At 34.8% G+C, this 14,056-nt stretch overlaps 1 protein-coding gene across 6 annotated transcripts in view; it reads right to left on the bottom strand.

Annotated features, from left to right (window-relative positions):
- Positions 1-605: 605 nt before the first annotated feature.
- CD46 (CD46 molecule) overlaps positions 606-14,056 on the bottom strand; it is a 61,212-nt gene continuing 47,761 nt past the window's right edge. For 3 of the 6 annotated variants that reach the window (XM_029231228.1, XM_029231229.1, XM_029231232.1), the window contains 5 exons: positions 10,899-10,949; positions 9,387-9,422; positions 8,832-8,889; positions 8,219-8,262; positions 606-2,929 (listed from right to left, as the gene is read on the bottom strand). In XM_029231228.1, the coding sequence (XP_029087061.1) occupies positions 8,253-8,262; positions 8,832-8,889; positions 9,387-9,422; positions 10,899-10,949 (155 nt within the window). In that variant the 3' untranslated portion in view covers positions 606-2,929; positions 8,219-8,252. The remainder of the gene's footprint in view (positions 2,930-8,218; positions 8,263-8,831; positions 8,890-9,386; positions 9,423-10,898; positions 10,950-14,056) is intronic. The other 3 variants (XM_029231226.1, XM_029231227.1, XM_029231230.1) reach the window with 1 other exon arrangement.

Genomic DNA, 14,056 nt, shown 5'->3' with positions numbered 1-14,056 from the left:
TTTAATTAGCCACACCCATGCATTAAAGTGATGTGGAAGATATGTCTTCTCCCACACACATAGATACAGATACTTGAATGTGGTGAACTCAAGGCCAGGAAATAATGAAGGCTGAGAGCTGGGCAGAATCAGGAAGTACTGCACAGAATGGGCTCTGTGAGCTGGGCCTTTGAAGAGGCCCAGGATCGGGTGGACAGGACCACAGGCGCTTCAGCCAGTAGTGAACCAGGAATACAGCAGACAGCACAGGACAGATGGTCTGGCTTGACTGAGAGCAGGTTATCTGAAGTCTTGCAGAAAGAGAAGGCTTGGGAAGAAAAGTTGGGAATTAACTGTAGAAAGCTTTCAAGTATCTTTCATGAAATGGACTTTATGCTGTGGCTAACGGAGGTAGGACTGAGCACCTTTGAGCAGGGGAGGCACGTGACCCCTGGGGAGGGGAAAAGCTTGGACATGCTTAAGTTAAGGCTCTGAGATGGGAGGGGCAGGAGTGGTGATTGTTGGAGGGGAATGCTTACAGAAGGTGGGCCCCATTAGAAATGTACTCCGATTTGAGATAAAACACACTGGAAATAAATGCATTATCACAAATGAAACTTCTCCATAATGACATTTTATTTTTTTAATAGATCTGAAGGTCCAATGCTCAAAATGCAGTTTTAAGAAAGCTTTAAATTAAAATACACTTTTCCCTCTCTCATTTAAATAAACATTTCTAGAGAAAAATGGTGTCCCCATATATTTAATTGACAAATTATTTGACAAACAGAACATAATTTATATGTACACACATATTTCAATCTTACATATAAATAAATTAGAAAAACTAATTTTGAAGTGGAAACTATACTATGAAAGTCAATTTATTTTGGTAAGCATAATAATCCTTGGTTGAAAACACTTCTTTGAGGGTTTTAAAAATATGTACTATAGCCACCCCCTTGCTTCTAAGCAAGTGCTAGATTCTCAAAAATTATGTGGAAAAGGGTACAGCAAAACTTCAACTCTATATTTATCTCAGAATTCCTGAATTTATTCTCCTCAAATTTATCTTCCTAAAGTGCCTCACCAGAGACTACAAAGGGAAGGACCACTTACATGGCCTTACAAACATGTCCTTAGGGAGTAAAACAATATTTACTCCGGTTCACTCTTGATTCTTTATTCATATATTTCTAAGGCAACGTTTCTTTGGCCCAGTTTGTGCTACTAACTATAAAAGTGTGAAACAAAACATGTAAAAATGTAATTGGAGTTAGAGAGACAGTCCCTCCTCTTTGGCCGCTGGCTCATTTGAAGGAGGCCCTGCCTGGTGTGAGGACAGAGAAGAGGGCTGGGATCTGTCCCACCTGAGCGTCAAGAGCTACCTGAGCTCTTTCTTCTTTCCATCCCTTTGCATGACCTACAGCAAATCTACAAAGTTAAGTTTGCTTTTCTGAAATATGGGGCTTCATTTTTACTCTGCCCTTTACAGATGAGGTGAGACTCAGATTCTAATGCAACTTGAGGTTATCTGATGAATTTATTCCCTACAAAACTGCCTACATTCAGATGACATGTTTAAAGTAAGACATCTCTTTATTCAGGTGGGGAGAGAAAAACAGAATTTAGGGTGGACTCTAACTCTCTTAAAGAGTGGAATTCTTTTTAAGAAAACTACGAGGCCACAGTCTTCACTTTGTCCTGCGCTGGCATCCCTGCTACGGGTGTTAGAAGCCCCCTAACTTTGTACAGAAGCATGCAACTGATGCTGAATTCTTCTTGGTTTCTTAGACTGGTTTATTGTTATTAAAAGGGGTGAAGAACAAATGCCAGAAATAAACTTTATAGCATCTTTAAATCACCAAGAGGTTACAAATAATTTTTAAAATAGTATTTTAACCTATTAACTGTAACAGTATTTTCCGGTAATATTCTTAGTTAAGGAAATCAAACTTTTATAATAAACAATATATAATGCATATTTTGGGATTGTTGAAGAATGAATTTTAAGAGTTGGCAATCATCTTTGGACAGAAAAGATTTCAAAATCACTTTCTTTACAAATGAAATGTAATGTCATTTTGAATTATAGTTCTCTGAGTTTGGAGATTTTATAGAAAAAATATTTCCCCACCTTAACACTAGTCGCGATGCTGTGCTAACTTGCCCTATAAATACAAGCGTTATTTAAGGAAAAACAAGCAAGATATTCAAACACAAATTCATACACATTGCAAAGAAGCATTAAATGATGGTGACTGTACTTCAGCCACATTAAAATGTTAGCACTATAGCTTAACAGTTCCATTCCTGACAGTGTAAGAAACTAGCAAATAATTTTTATAGATTTTTTTTCAGTACTGAAATATAACTGACATATAACACTGCATAAGTTTAAGGTGTACAGCATGATTTGATCATGTATATATTGCAAAATGATTACACGATAAATTTAGTTAACATCCATCACTTCATGTACCTACAAAAAAATTTTTTTCTTCCATATGATTAGAAGTTTTAAGATCCACTTTCTTATTAGCAACTTGCCAAAATACAATACAGTGTTACTAACTGTAGTCACTATGCTGTACATTACATCCCAGTACGTTTTTATCTTATAATTGGAAGTTTATATTTTCTGACTGCCTTTACTCAACTGCCACCCCCAGCCCACCACCTCTGATGAAGGTAAATCTGATTTCTTTTTCTATAAGCTTGTTTTATTGGATTCCATATATAAGTGAGATCATACAGTACTTGCCTTTCTTTATACTTATTCACCCAGCATAATGCCCTCAAGGTCCATCTGTATTGTCTCAAATGGTAGGATTTCCTTCATTTTCATGGCTGAATGATACATGGGTTTGTGGAAACCATTTAGTTCATCTACTCTGCTGGAGTGGTCGCCTTATCCTGGTAAGCACTGTATGTAGCAATACCTTCTTTCCTACGAAGCAAGGTTAGAAAATAGGGTCAGAGATGAACATAATTAAGTACATAAGTCAAATTCCAGAAGCCCATTTAGAACATGGACAATTAAAAAAAAAACCTATATACTAGTAAGAGTCACTGAACTAGGAATTAAATGATTCTTTTAAAGTAATTCCCATGTTCAACCAGTCTCACTCTAGAAACCCTTCTTCTATTGCTGTATTATAGTTTTGATTCCCTCCATGACAAGAAATAGAGCAGTTGCATATACTTAGTAAATATTCCCTTATCTTAATTTAGAGCTAATGGGGAAGACTACAGAGAAACACACATTTTCCTAATATTGCAATTTAAAATCTAACTCTGAGATGAAACCTTTAAACAGCTAATGATTCCAGCAGCGTTCAAGATCAGTGAGGAACGCCTCATTTACCCCTCACAGTCAAGGAAAATCACGTGTTCTGGTTGGAGAGTCTCCTAAGTAACTAAAACTCACATAACACTTTTTTTTTGGTAACAACAGACATCTTTCTAAACTCTGTTATTCAAGTCCAGTGTTTTCCAAAGGAATATAATGCAAGTCACACAAGGTAATTCTGAATTTTCTAGACGCCACATCAAAAAAAGGATGAGCAGGAAAATTAGTTTTAACATATTTTACTTAACCCAATATCCATGGATTGTACATTTCTTTGCACTAAGTCTTTGAATCTGGTGTGTAGTGTGCACTGAAGCTCACCTTAAGTAGGATGAGCCACTTCTGACGTCCTCGGCAGCCACTCAGGGCTACTGACTCTGGAGCTGGAAAACGCAGTTCCAGTCCCTGCTTAGGAAACTGACTACAATAGACAGACTACAACCAAATGGGGACCAGTTGGTTATTTACAGTACGCCTGCCCCAGCTAACACTTCGGGGTACCTACCCCATGTAGGAGCTAACGGTGTTAATTCTGGAGACGTTCATATTTCTCTTGGTGGGGGAGGCATCACGATGAACCAGCACAATACTTGTTATAAAGCAGTTTCCGCAGGACTATTCTGGAGAGTGATTCAATACTTAGGCCTATCCTGAATCCTCTAAGACCACTATATTTTACTATTTTGTGAGGTCAATACTTTTTCTTTTTCTGTAGTAGTGAAATGCTTTTCTTTAAGTAGAATTTTAAATAGAAATCCAATATATGAGAAGGATAAATAAGCATTAATATAAAATTTTTCTTTTTTTTTTTCAGCAACACCCCTCAGGTTTCGGGATCTTGGTTACCCGACGAGGGACTGAACCCATGCCCCTTGCAATGGAAGCACGGAGTCCTAACTACTGGACCACCAGGGAAGTCCCTGCATTAATATAAACTTAAAGAAACATTAATTTGAAATAACAACAAAGCTATCTGAAGATTAAAATGTGAAAGTGAATTATTGTACTAACTACAGTTATGTCATATTACCTTCAGCATTCATTAAGTTAACTTCAAGTGTTTATAGACAACTTGAAGCTCACGGCCCATCTGAAAACTACTTTCCTGGTTGGCTTTAGCCTCAAAGGAATCCTAAGAGAACCAAGCAGATACATAGGGCTGGGTAGGCCCACAGTGCCATTCTAGTTGGTATGTTTGTCTTCCCCTTTGCCCTGTGATCAAAGTCACCACTTTGCTTTTACTAAGAAATTGCCCTTCTTATTGGCCGTTGTAGAATCTGCTCCCAAACTCATGACTGTAACCTAGGGTAGCGCCTCACAATATAAGTGGTGGGAAACATAACTCCTCTTTTCATGGCCATGCAGACACACATTCTGGCACAAAAGGAGGAATTTCCAATTCATTTCATTCAGAGACAGAAGGCAGAGGGGGTTAAATGGCTTAAAGCAATGCATTTCATAATTTTCCAAAATCTGAGGGTTTTTTGTTGGTGGTGGTTTCTCTTTTATATGTTAAAAATATCCTGGCCAAGGGAAACAGATAAATGCCTTTAAAGAATTAATATTTACAAGTGGAAATTGAATATCTTTACAAAATTAAGTGAAATGTATTTTGGTTTCTGTCGAAAAACCAAAATGAACTTAAAATGAACACATTCTGTGATTATTTCCCATTGGGCTAAAAAATTCCCCCAGCTTTGGATTCATAGCTGCTAGAAGGTAGAGGAGCTAGACAGTCTGATCAAAGGACGTGGGGGACGTTACTCTGTTGGCGCCTGTTATCAAAGCAAGAGCCTGTCAATGCACATTATTTTACATTAAAACAGGGAAGGTAGGAGAAAACATCAATAATCTAGCAAAGGGAACAGGAATCCAGGTGTCCTCTTGGATATCTACTGCCCACTTATCTTAGTTCAGTTTATCAATATCTAAATATTCATTGAATATTTTTCAGAAGAAAGGACATCTCTGAAAAGAAACACAACAGAAAGCAGATACCTTTTAATGATAAAAGCAAACCTTTCTCTCATCTTTTCTCAGAGAGAAATAAAATTTACTTGTCTGTGGCTTTCACCAGTTAGGTATGTGCTGAACAAAGGAAGGGAACAGGGATGAATAAAATAGTGACATCAAACCAAAAGGAAGCAAGAGTGGCATAAAAATGGGATAAAATCAATGATGGAGGAGAAGGGAAGTAAAGCTGACAATTAGGTTCATAAATTGTGGCTCTCCTGATTCTGATTAGGAACTTGAAACAGGAATTTGGTGCAAGAAGCTACTTTACCTTTGAAGTCTTACAGGTCATCCAGCAGATATACAGATTCTAAATTTGTGTGCAATCTGTCTACCTCTGAAACCGCTTAGCCTGAAGTGAATAATGTAAACTCTCTTTCACAGAATAAGATTGTATGAGGAGAAATGGTCCTGGTCTCTAGCACCTTAGATTTTGAGGCAATACACAGAGCATGTATTAATTCCATGTAATACTGTCTCAGAAATCGATTTTATGACATACATTTTCAGATGGATCTTTTGCATCGAGGACAGTTTCTTCCTGTGGCACAATTGTTTTCACCTGAGGGAAGATCTCTGTAAAACTTATTATGACTTCCCATTTTTCTAGGATGGATCTAAATTTTATAAATATGCTCTCTCAACTGTTACAACATCTTTGTTATTTACTAGTTTTTGTCTAAAATTTTTTAAAGCCTTTGTTCAATGCTCAAGAATTTGAGAACCAGGTAGAAAAATGTTCAAGTTAATTTGACCATTCAAGTTTTTACCCATGTCATTATACTCCCCACCACCTGAACTGGATTCACCATTTATATTATATCCAAAAAAGCTTCAGTAATATTAATTTAAGCAGACAGCTTAAAAATTACACTTACTGGATCAGTCATTATTAATATAACATTAAAATATTTTAAAACTACAATAAATAATAAATATCCTTAATGGAAAAAAGAAAAAGTACTCAGTCACTGTTACTAAAATACATAAATTATTGCAATAATTCTAATGAACTTAAAAAACTCTCACTTATCCAGTGATGATTTAACCCGAGTAGAGAAAATCATGCATTTATGAAAAAAATATTCACAACAAATAATTGAAAACATTAATGTAAACAAAAGGTATCTGTTTTTTGGAACCACACAGTCAGAACATGCAAGACAGGACTCAAGCAATAGCAAAGGAGAGGGCAAGGGCTGTGGATTCCAAGGCTGGAAAGTTTGGTGGAAGAGTTAGTTAAGAAAGGAGACTGAAAGGGAAAAGGAAGGAGGGTGTAGATGGAGCCTATCAGACCAACTGGGATCCTATTCTATTCTTAGTTGAGAGCTAAGAAACAGGAAACTATAACAGAGTACTTTAACCCTGTGGCCATATTTCATCAAAATTTAATCGTCTTAAAAATGACTACTTATACTATTTTCATGCTTTGGTATAAATATTGTAGCAGGGTAATTGTGTTCCCAAAATATCATAAATACAAGTTTATATCAAATCCATTTTGTATCAAGTTTTAACAGCAAATTTGTGTTTTTTTGTTTTTGTTTTGGCCACGCCACGAAGCTTGCAGGTTCTTAGTTCCCCATCCAGGGATTGAACTCCAGCCCACGGCAGTGAAAGTGCTGAGTCCTATCCACTGGACTGCCAGGGAACTCCCATTAACAGCAATTCTGGATTATTGTGCCTGGTATCCTGCTTCCAGAGTTATCCCTAGGAATGGAGAAGCAACTGCCTACACTTTACAGTCTTGTAAAGTAGTTTCTAAAGCAACAAAAGCAATTGGGGTGGGGGGAAATATGGACATTAAGCAATGCAAAGGATATAATAAAAATATTTACCTTTTTAAAGGAAAGGCAAACTAAAGCTAGGTATCACTTCACATTCTTTTAAAAAAGCATACACATAAATGAGGAGTCTTTAAAAAATCCAATAATCTTAAACAGGTAAAACATTTCCCAATAAGCTTGATGGTGTTTCTTCAAGTTAAAGAGCACAGGCACATCAGTAATGGTCTACACCCTGGTTTCTCAAAGTGTAGTCCAGGCCCAGCAGCATCATCACTTGGGAACGCATTAGAAATGGGATCTCAGATCTCTAATGCTACTGAAACTTTAACCTGGGGGATACGATGCTCAGATAATTGTTTGGCTTTCATTAACTGATAGCTAGAGAGAGTTTTTGGTTGATACTTGTTAGGGAACCTTATTTTGGTGTAGTGATGTTTTAAACAAAGAAGGGGAGTGAGGAGCAGAAAGCTATTTTGTTTTGCTTTCTTGAGAGGTTATTTCTAGATAAACCTTTTAGACTTGTCAAATATTTCACTGATAGTACTTCCTTCTCAGATTGCTGTGTACATGTAATTTTAAAAATATACTGCTGATAGAGAAATCAAATATGCATACTATGTGTTCTACAAATGTAAGACTTAAGACTCAAATGAAGGCACTGTGGATATTTTTAAAAGATAACCAAGAAATATAAAAAAAGTTTTAGCTCTTTATGAGTGACGAATGTACTTTTATTATGTAGTCCAAACCCAGTGATTAATATAAAAGGAATATATATCATAAAGCCATGAATACCAATTATTATTAATTATTAGTTTGATTTCAAAGCTATTTCCAAAGCAATAGGGGGGGAAAAAGTCACTAAAAGTCAGAAATATCAAAGCACCTAATCTTGGTCTATGCTCCAGTTTTATTCTAAGTCTTTCATTAGATTTTAAATTATTTCATTAAAATTTAAGATGATGTTTAAAAATTCTATTCTCCTTAGAAGATATGTATTTGTACCTTTTTTTTCAATTTTAAGTCCCCCCCATTTCATTTTTATAGATAAAAAGACAGAGTTCATGAAGTGCCTTATAAATCTTACCCTCTCAGCAACTTTTAGTTTAACCCCATCAGATTTACTGCAACCTAGTAAATTAAGAGAACATAAGAGGGAAATCAAATAGTGTTGCTTTAAATTCCCCAGTTTAACTTGTATGAATAACAAATCTAAAAGAAAGCAAAGTGGGTATCTGAATGAGCCATCTATGTAGCTTCTTACTACTACCTAAGTTATACAGACAACTGAAAACTTTCACCATAAAAATTACAGTGACTACATCTGTCAAAGTCTCCACAGTGAACCATTTTATAATATTTAATCTTGGCCATTAGTCCAATCTAGGAAGTTGGGTACACCTAGGATAGAGAAAGCCCCAAAATGGTCCATGATTTACTACAGCACTTAAACCTCAAATCCCACAGAAATTTTTCTTACATCATAATTAGCTGAAGCAACCTGCACAGATTACTCTTGTTGCAATGATATTGAAAGCAGCTGAAAACATTTTTAGTAAAGAAATGTAATTCAGACAACACACTCATGCAGGTGCATTTTTTGAAAAAACAACATGCAATACAGACTACAAACAAAACCTGCACAAAACTATGTCAACTGTGAGAAGGACCAATAAATTAAAAAACATGCTTCAATTTACCTTTTCTTTTTGTGAAAACAGAAGCGGATGCTGCAGATGACTACTACAACACCAAAAACTACAAGAAATCAGGAAACAAATGATATGTAACTGTGAAAAATCATTGCCAAGATTCAAAATCTAGCAGAAGAAATAAATGATGGTCAGATTTCCATGGCCAGAAAATGTTATCTTATTTAAGCACATATACATTTACATTCCATCTGGACTCTTCAGTATCAATCCAATTCTTTGCATTAAACAGTACAGAGTAAGTCAGAGAAGAGTCCTTGATTAATTGAGAAAATTACTCAAAGCATATTTGGGATGCAAACTCATATGAGTAATGATCTTGAAACAACTTGTATTATTTAGGGTTTGTTAGTTACTGGACATGTAGAATACAAAGGAACAGACAATAATACAAGGTAGTGTATTATATAAAAGGTCAGGTTTTTCCTGTTTTACTTAATTTCAAGCTATAAAGCCACAGAAATTGAAAAATCTTTTAAAAAACTATTGCACTTTTCAGAGTAATGTCTTGATTTAATTGGTATCAAAGTTTGGGATACGTACGTGCACCAATGACAATTGCAACAATGATTCCTGCACCTGAGAAAAAATGAAAACAGTTTGGGAGATAATTAAGTACCTAGGGGTCTCCAGGTAGCAGCTACATTTTAATATGATCAGATCATCTATAACTACAAAGAAAAAATTATCAATCTAGTTTTAGCATGATTGCTAGTGCTTTCAGGTTATTTTGATCACGGAACCCTTCTAATCACATTCCAGGGTTAGGACACACCTTGTGAAACTCCTAACAGGAACCTCACTTTTCATTGTTGTATGCTGTAGCTACCACACCAGGTTGTTTAGTAAAGGTAACTAGGACAATTAGAATTTACTAGTTTAGAGGAAAATCATTTTAGAAATGTAGCAGCCCACTATAGTTCATTTAGTTCAACATTCAGTCTTTTGTTACTTATGATTTTGTTGGAAATTTAACATATATTTTTTTCCCTAAGTGGGTCTGTAGAATAAGTCAAAGAGTGCTACTAATCTATCATATAGATGTTATTTGCAGAGTCTTCACAAACAATACATCATTGTATCATCACAGCTCCTATTCCCCTTTCCCCCCAGATTAAGACATAGTCCTACAAGGAGATTTGATCTAAGAATGTAAAGGGAACACCAGGGAACATGGATAAAAACTATGCACAGAAACGTAAACATGCATTTTTGACTATCCAGAGAGCAATAAATAATACTACCAAATCTTAACTCTTAGAAATATTTGTCAGTACCTCTGCTTCTTAACTGCCATTACTTTTGTTATCTATAACTCATAGCATAAAATGTCATGTTCGGCTCTGCTCTTTTTATTTCATAAATATTATCAAGTGTAAGCATCTTGAGATGGCACTGGATTCACTTGACACCGTGGCAAGTTTTCAGAGGGAAAACACAACAAGCCTAAAGTACATTTTATAAATAGATTAACTTTACTAGTCTAAAGTAAAGTAATAGCTATTTTTCTTCATTTCCTTATCAGTAAATCTTTATATTTCATTTAACTGTCACAACTATACTTCATCAAGTTCTTTAACACATATGTGTGAACTATGTGAGCCAACATTAAGTGTGCTACCCCAGCTTGATATAGAAAAACTAACCCAACTAGTAGTACTTAAAGGCTTGTATATACAAGGTACCAGTAGAAAGAAAATTTATCTAAAAATTGCCATTACAAAGTAACACTATCACATGGAAAACAAGCTATGTTTTATATATATTAAACTACATGTAACCATATTATTTTAGAAAGTAAACTTATCATGCTAGGAAGCCTAAATTGGGGAAACTCTTAAAAACTGTATTACCCACATGTGCCTATACATAGTACCACTTATATTTGTCATGGTATCTTCACCTTTAAAATTACTTAAAATGTACAATTATACATTGAACAATTATCACCAATTTGTGACATGTTGTCTCTTTTCTAACAACAGATAACAGTAATATTTCCATGTTGAAAACTAGGGCCTCATGATGCAGGGTTATTAACAACCAAAATAATACCTAAACTCTCAGCATCTTTAGGTGGTGGTTCATCAATGGGACTGGGATATCCTAGAAAAAAGGAAAAAAATGGAAGTAAATAAAAGAAGAAGAAAAAACAATAAAGCTTAAGGTCCTCTAAATTCATAGGTTTTGATTTTTTGACTTTGTACAAAACCCTTATAATTTTATTTTCCTTATATAAACTATATTAATGTTTCTCATTAAAAGTAGTATCAAAATATTATAAATTTATATTCAGTATCAAAGCATTCTTCTTCCTGTCCAGTAACATTTCCTGGGACAATATTCTGTGGTACAGCAAACAAATTTATCATTAGTGTATTGTCAGAATTATCCTATGGATTCAATGTGATTATACTTAAAACTAAAATTAAGAAAACAATCCCATTTACAATCAAATCAAAAAGAACAAAATACCAAGAAATAAGTAGGTAAAAGACCTATATTCAGAAAACTATAAGACACTGATGAAAGAAATTGAAGACAACACAGATGGAAAGATATACTGTGCTTGGATTGGAAGAATTAATATTGTTAAAATGACCATACACCTCAAGGTAATCTACAGATCCAATGCAATCCCTATCAAAATACTAGAAAAAAATAATTCTAAAATTTGTATGGAAACAAAAAGACCCCGAATAGCCAAAACAATCTTAAGAAAGAATAACAAAGCTAGAGGTATCACACATCCTGACTTAAAACTATGCTACAAAGCTAAAATAATCAAAACAGTATGGTCCTAGCACAAAAACAGACACATAGAACAATGGAACAGAAGAGAGAGCACAGAACTAAACCCACAGCTATATGGAAAATTATCTACAACAAAGGAGATAAGAAAGCATAATGGGGAAGAGACAGCCTCTTCAATAAATGGTGTTGGGAAAATTGTACAGCAACATGAAAAAGAATCAAAATGAACTACTTGCTCATAAAATATACAAAAATAAACTCGGATTAAAGACTTAAATGTAAGACCTGAAAACATAAAACTTGTAGAAGAAAACATAGCAAATACCTTTTTTTACTTTAGCCTTAGCAATATTTTTTTGGATGTCTCCTCAGGCAAGGGAAACGAAAGTAAAAAACCAAATGGGACTACATCAAGCTAAAAAACTTTTGCACAGCAAAGAAAACTATCAACAAAATGAAAAGACCACCTATGAATAGAAGAAGATATTTGCAAACAATATATCTGACAAGGGGTTAATATCCAAAATATACAAAGAACACATACAACTCAACATCAAAACAAAACAAAGAACCCAATTTAAAATTAGGTAGAAGACCTGAATAGACATTTTTCCAAAGAAGTCATACAGATTGCCAACAGGCACATGAAAGATGCTCAACATCACTACTCATCAGGAAGTACAAATCAAAAGCACAATGACATATCACCTCACACCTGTCAGAATGGCTATCATCAAAAAGACAACAAATAACAAATACCGGTAGGGATGTAGAGAAAAGGGAGCCTCTGTGTACTGTTAGTGGGAATGTAATTTGGTGCAGCCACTATTGAAAACAGTATGGAGATTCCTCAAAAACTTAAAAATGGAACTACCATACAAGCCAACACTGGGTATTTACCCTAAGAAAATGAAAACACTTATTTGAAAAGTATATGCACCCCTATGTTCACTGGAACATTATTTACAATAGCCAAGATATGGAAGCAAACTAAGTGCCCATCCATAGATGAATGTTACTTTGTTAAAGTTTCCTTCTATTATAAATTGGATCCTAAATTGTTTTTAAGCCCTCCTGTACACACGCACTACATCTTCTTTATCCATATATATATATACACACACACACACACACACACACACATGCATTCACACATACAATGGAATAAAAAAAGAATGAAATCTTGCCAATTGCGACAACATGGATAGACCTAGAGGGTATTATAGTAAGTGAAGCAAGTCAGACAGAGAAAGACAAATACTATATGATTTCACTCATACGTGGAATCTAACAAAACAAGTAAACATAACTAAACAGAAACAGAGTCATACATAGAACAAACAGGTGGCTGCCAGGAGGAGAGGATTCGAGGTATGGGGAGGAGAGAAATAGATGAGGGAGATTAGGAAGTAAAAACTTGCAGTTACTAAATAAATGAGTCATGGGTATGAAATGTAAGGTATGGGGAATATAGTCAATAGTTATGTAATATCTTTGTATGGTGACAGATGGTAACTAGACTTACCATGGTGATCATTTTGAAATGTATGAAAATATTAACTATGTTGTATACCAGGAACTAACATAGTGCTGTAGATCAATTATACTTCAAAAACAAACAAACAAACAAACTCATAGAAAGAGATCAGATTTGTGGTTAACAGAGTCAGAGGGTGGGAGGAAAGGGGAATTGCATGAAGGCAGTCAAAAGGTGCAATCTTCCAGTTATAAGATAAATAAGTACCAGGGATGTAATGTACAACATGATAAATATAACTAACACTGCTGTATGTTATGTAAGAAAGTTGTTAAGAGAGTAACCTCTACGAGTTCTCATCACAAGGAAAAAAATTTCTTCTGTTTCCTCAATTTTGTATTATATAAGATGACGGATGTTCACTGAACTTACTTTGGTAATCATTTCATGATGTATGTAAGCCAAATCATTATGATGTACAATGTAAACTTTATACAGTGCCATATGTCAATTATATCTCAACAGAACAAAAAAACTAAAAGGTACAGGAGGGCTTAAAAACAATTTAGAATCTGATTTGTAATAGAAGGAAACTTTAAAATAATAAAGACAATTTATAAAAAATCCATAGCTAACATCATATTCAATGGTGAAAAACGGAAAGTTTTTCCCTTAAGATAAGAAACAACCCAGGATGCCTGCATTTGCCATTTCTATTCAACATAACACTGGAAGTTCTAGACAGAGCAATTAGGCAAGTAAAAGAAATAAAAAGCGCCCAAATTGGGTAAGAAGAAATAAATGATCTCTGTTCCAGATGACATGATCTTATAAAAGGACAACTCTAAAGATTACACACACACACACACACACACACACACCTGATATAACAAATAATTCAGCAAAGGTGGCTGCAGGCTACAAAATCAACAAACAAAAATCAGTTGCATTTCTATACATGAGCAATGAACAATACAAAAAG

This window comes from Monodon monoceros, unplaced genomic scaffold (genome assembly GCF_005190385.1).
Source record: "Monodon monoceros isolate NGI ecotype Baffin Bay Population unplaced genomic scaffold, NGI_Narwhal_1 Super_Scaffold_18, whole genome shotgun sequence".
NCBI classification, from domain to species: domain Eukaryota; kingdom Metazoa; phylum Chordata; class Mammalia; order Artiodactyla; family Monodontidae; genus Monodon; species Monodon monoceros.
This window is presented reverse-complemented; position numbering and strand designations above follow the sequence as displayed.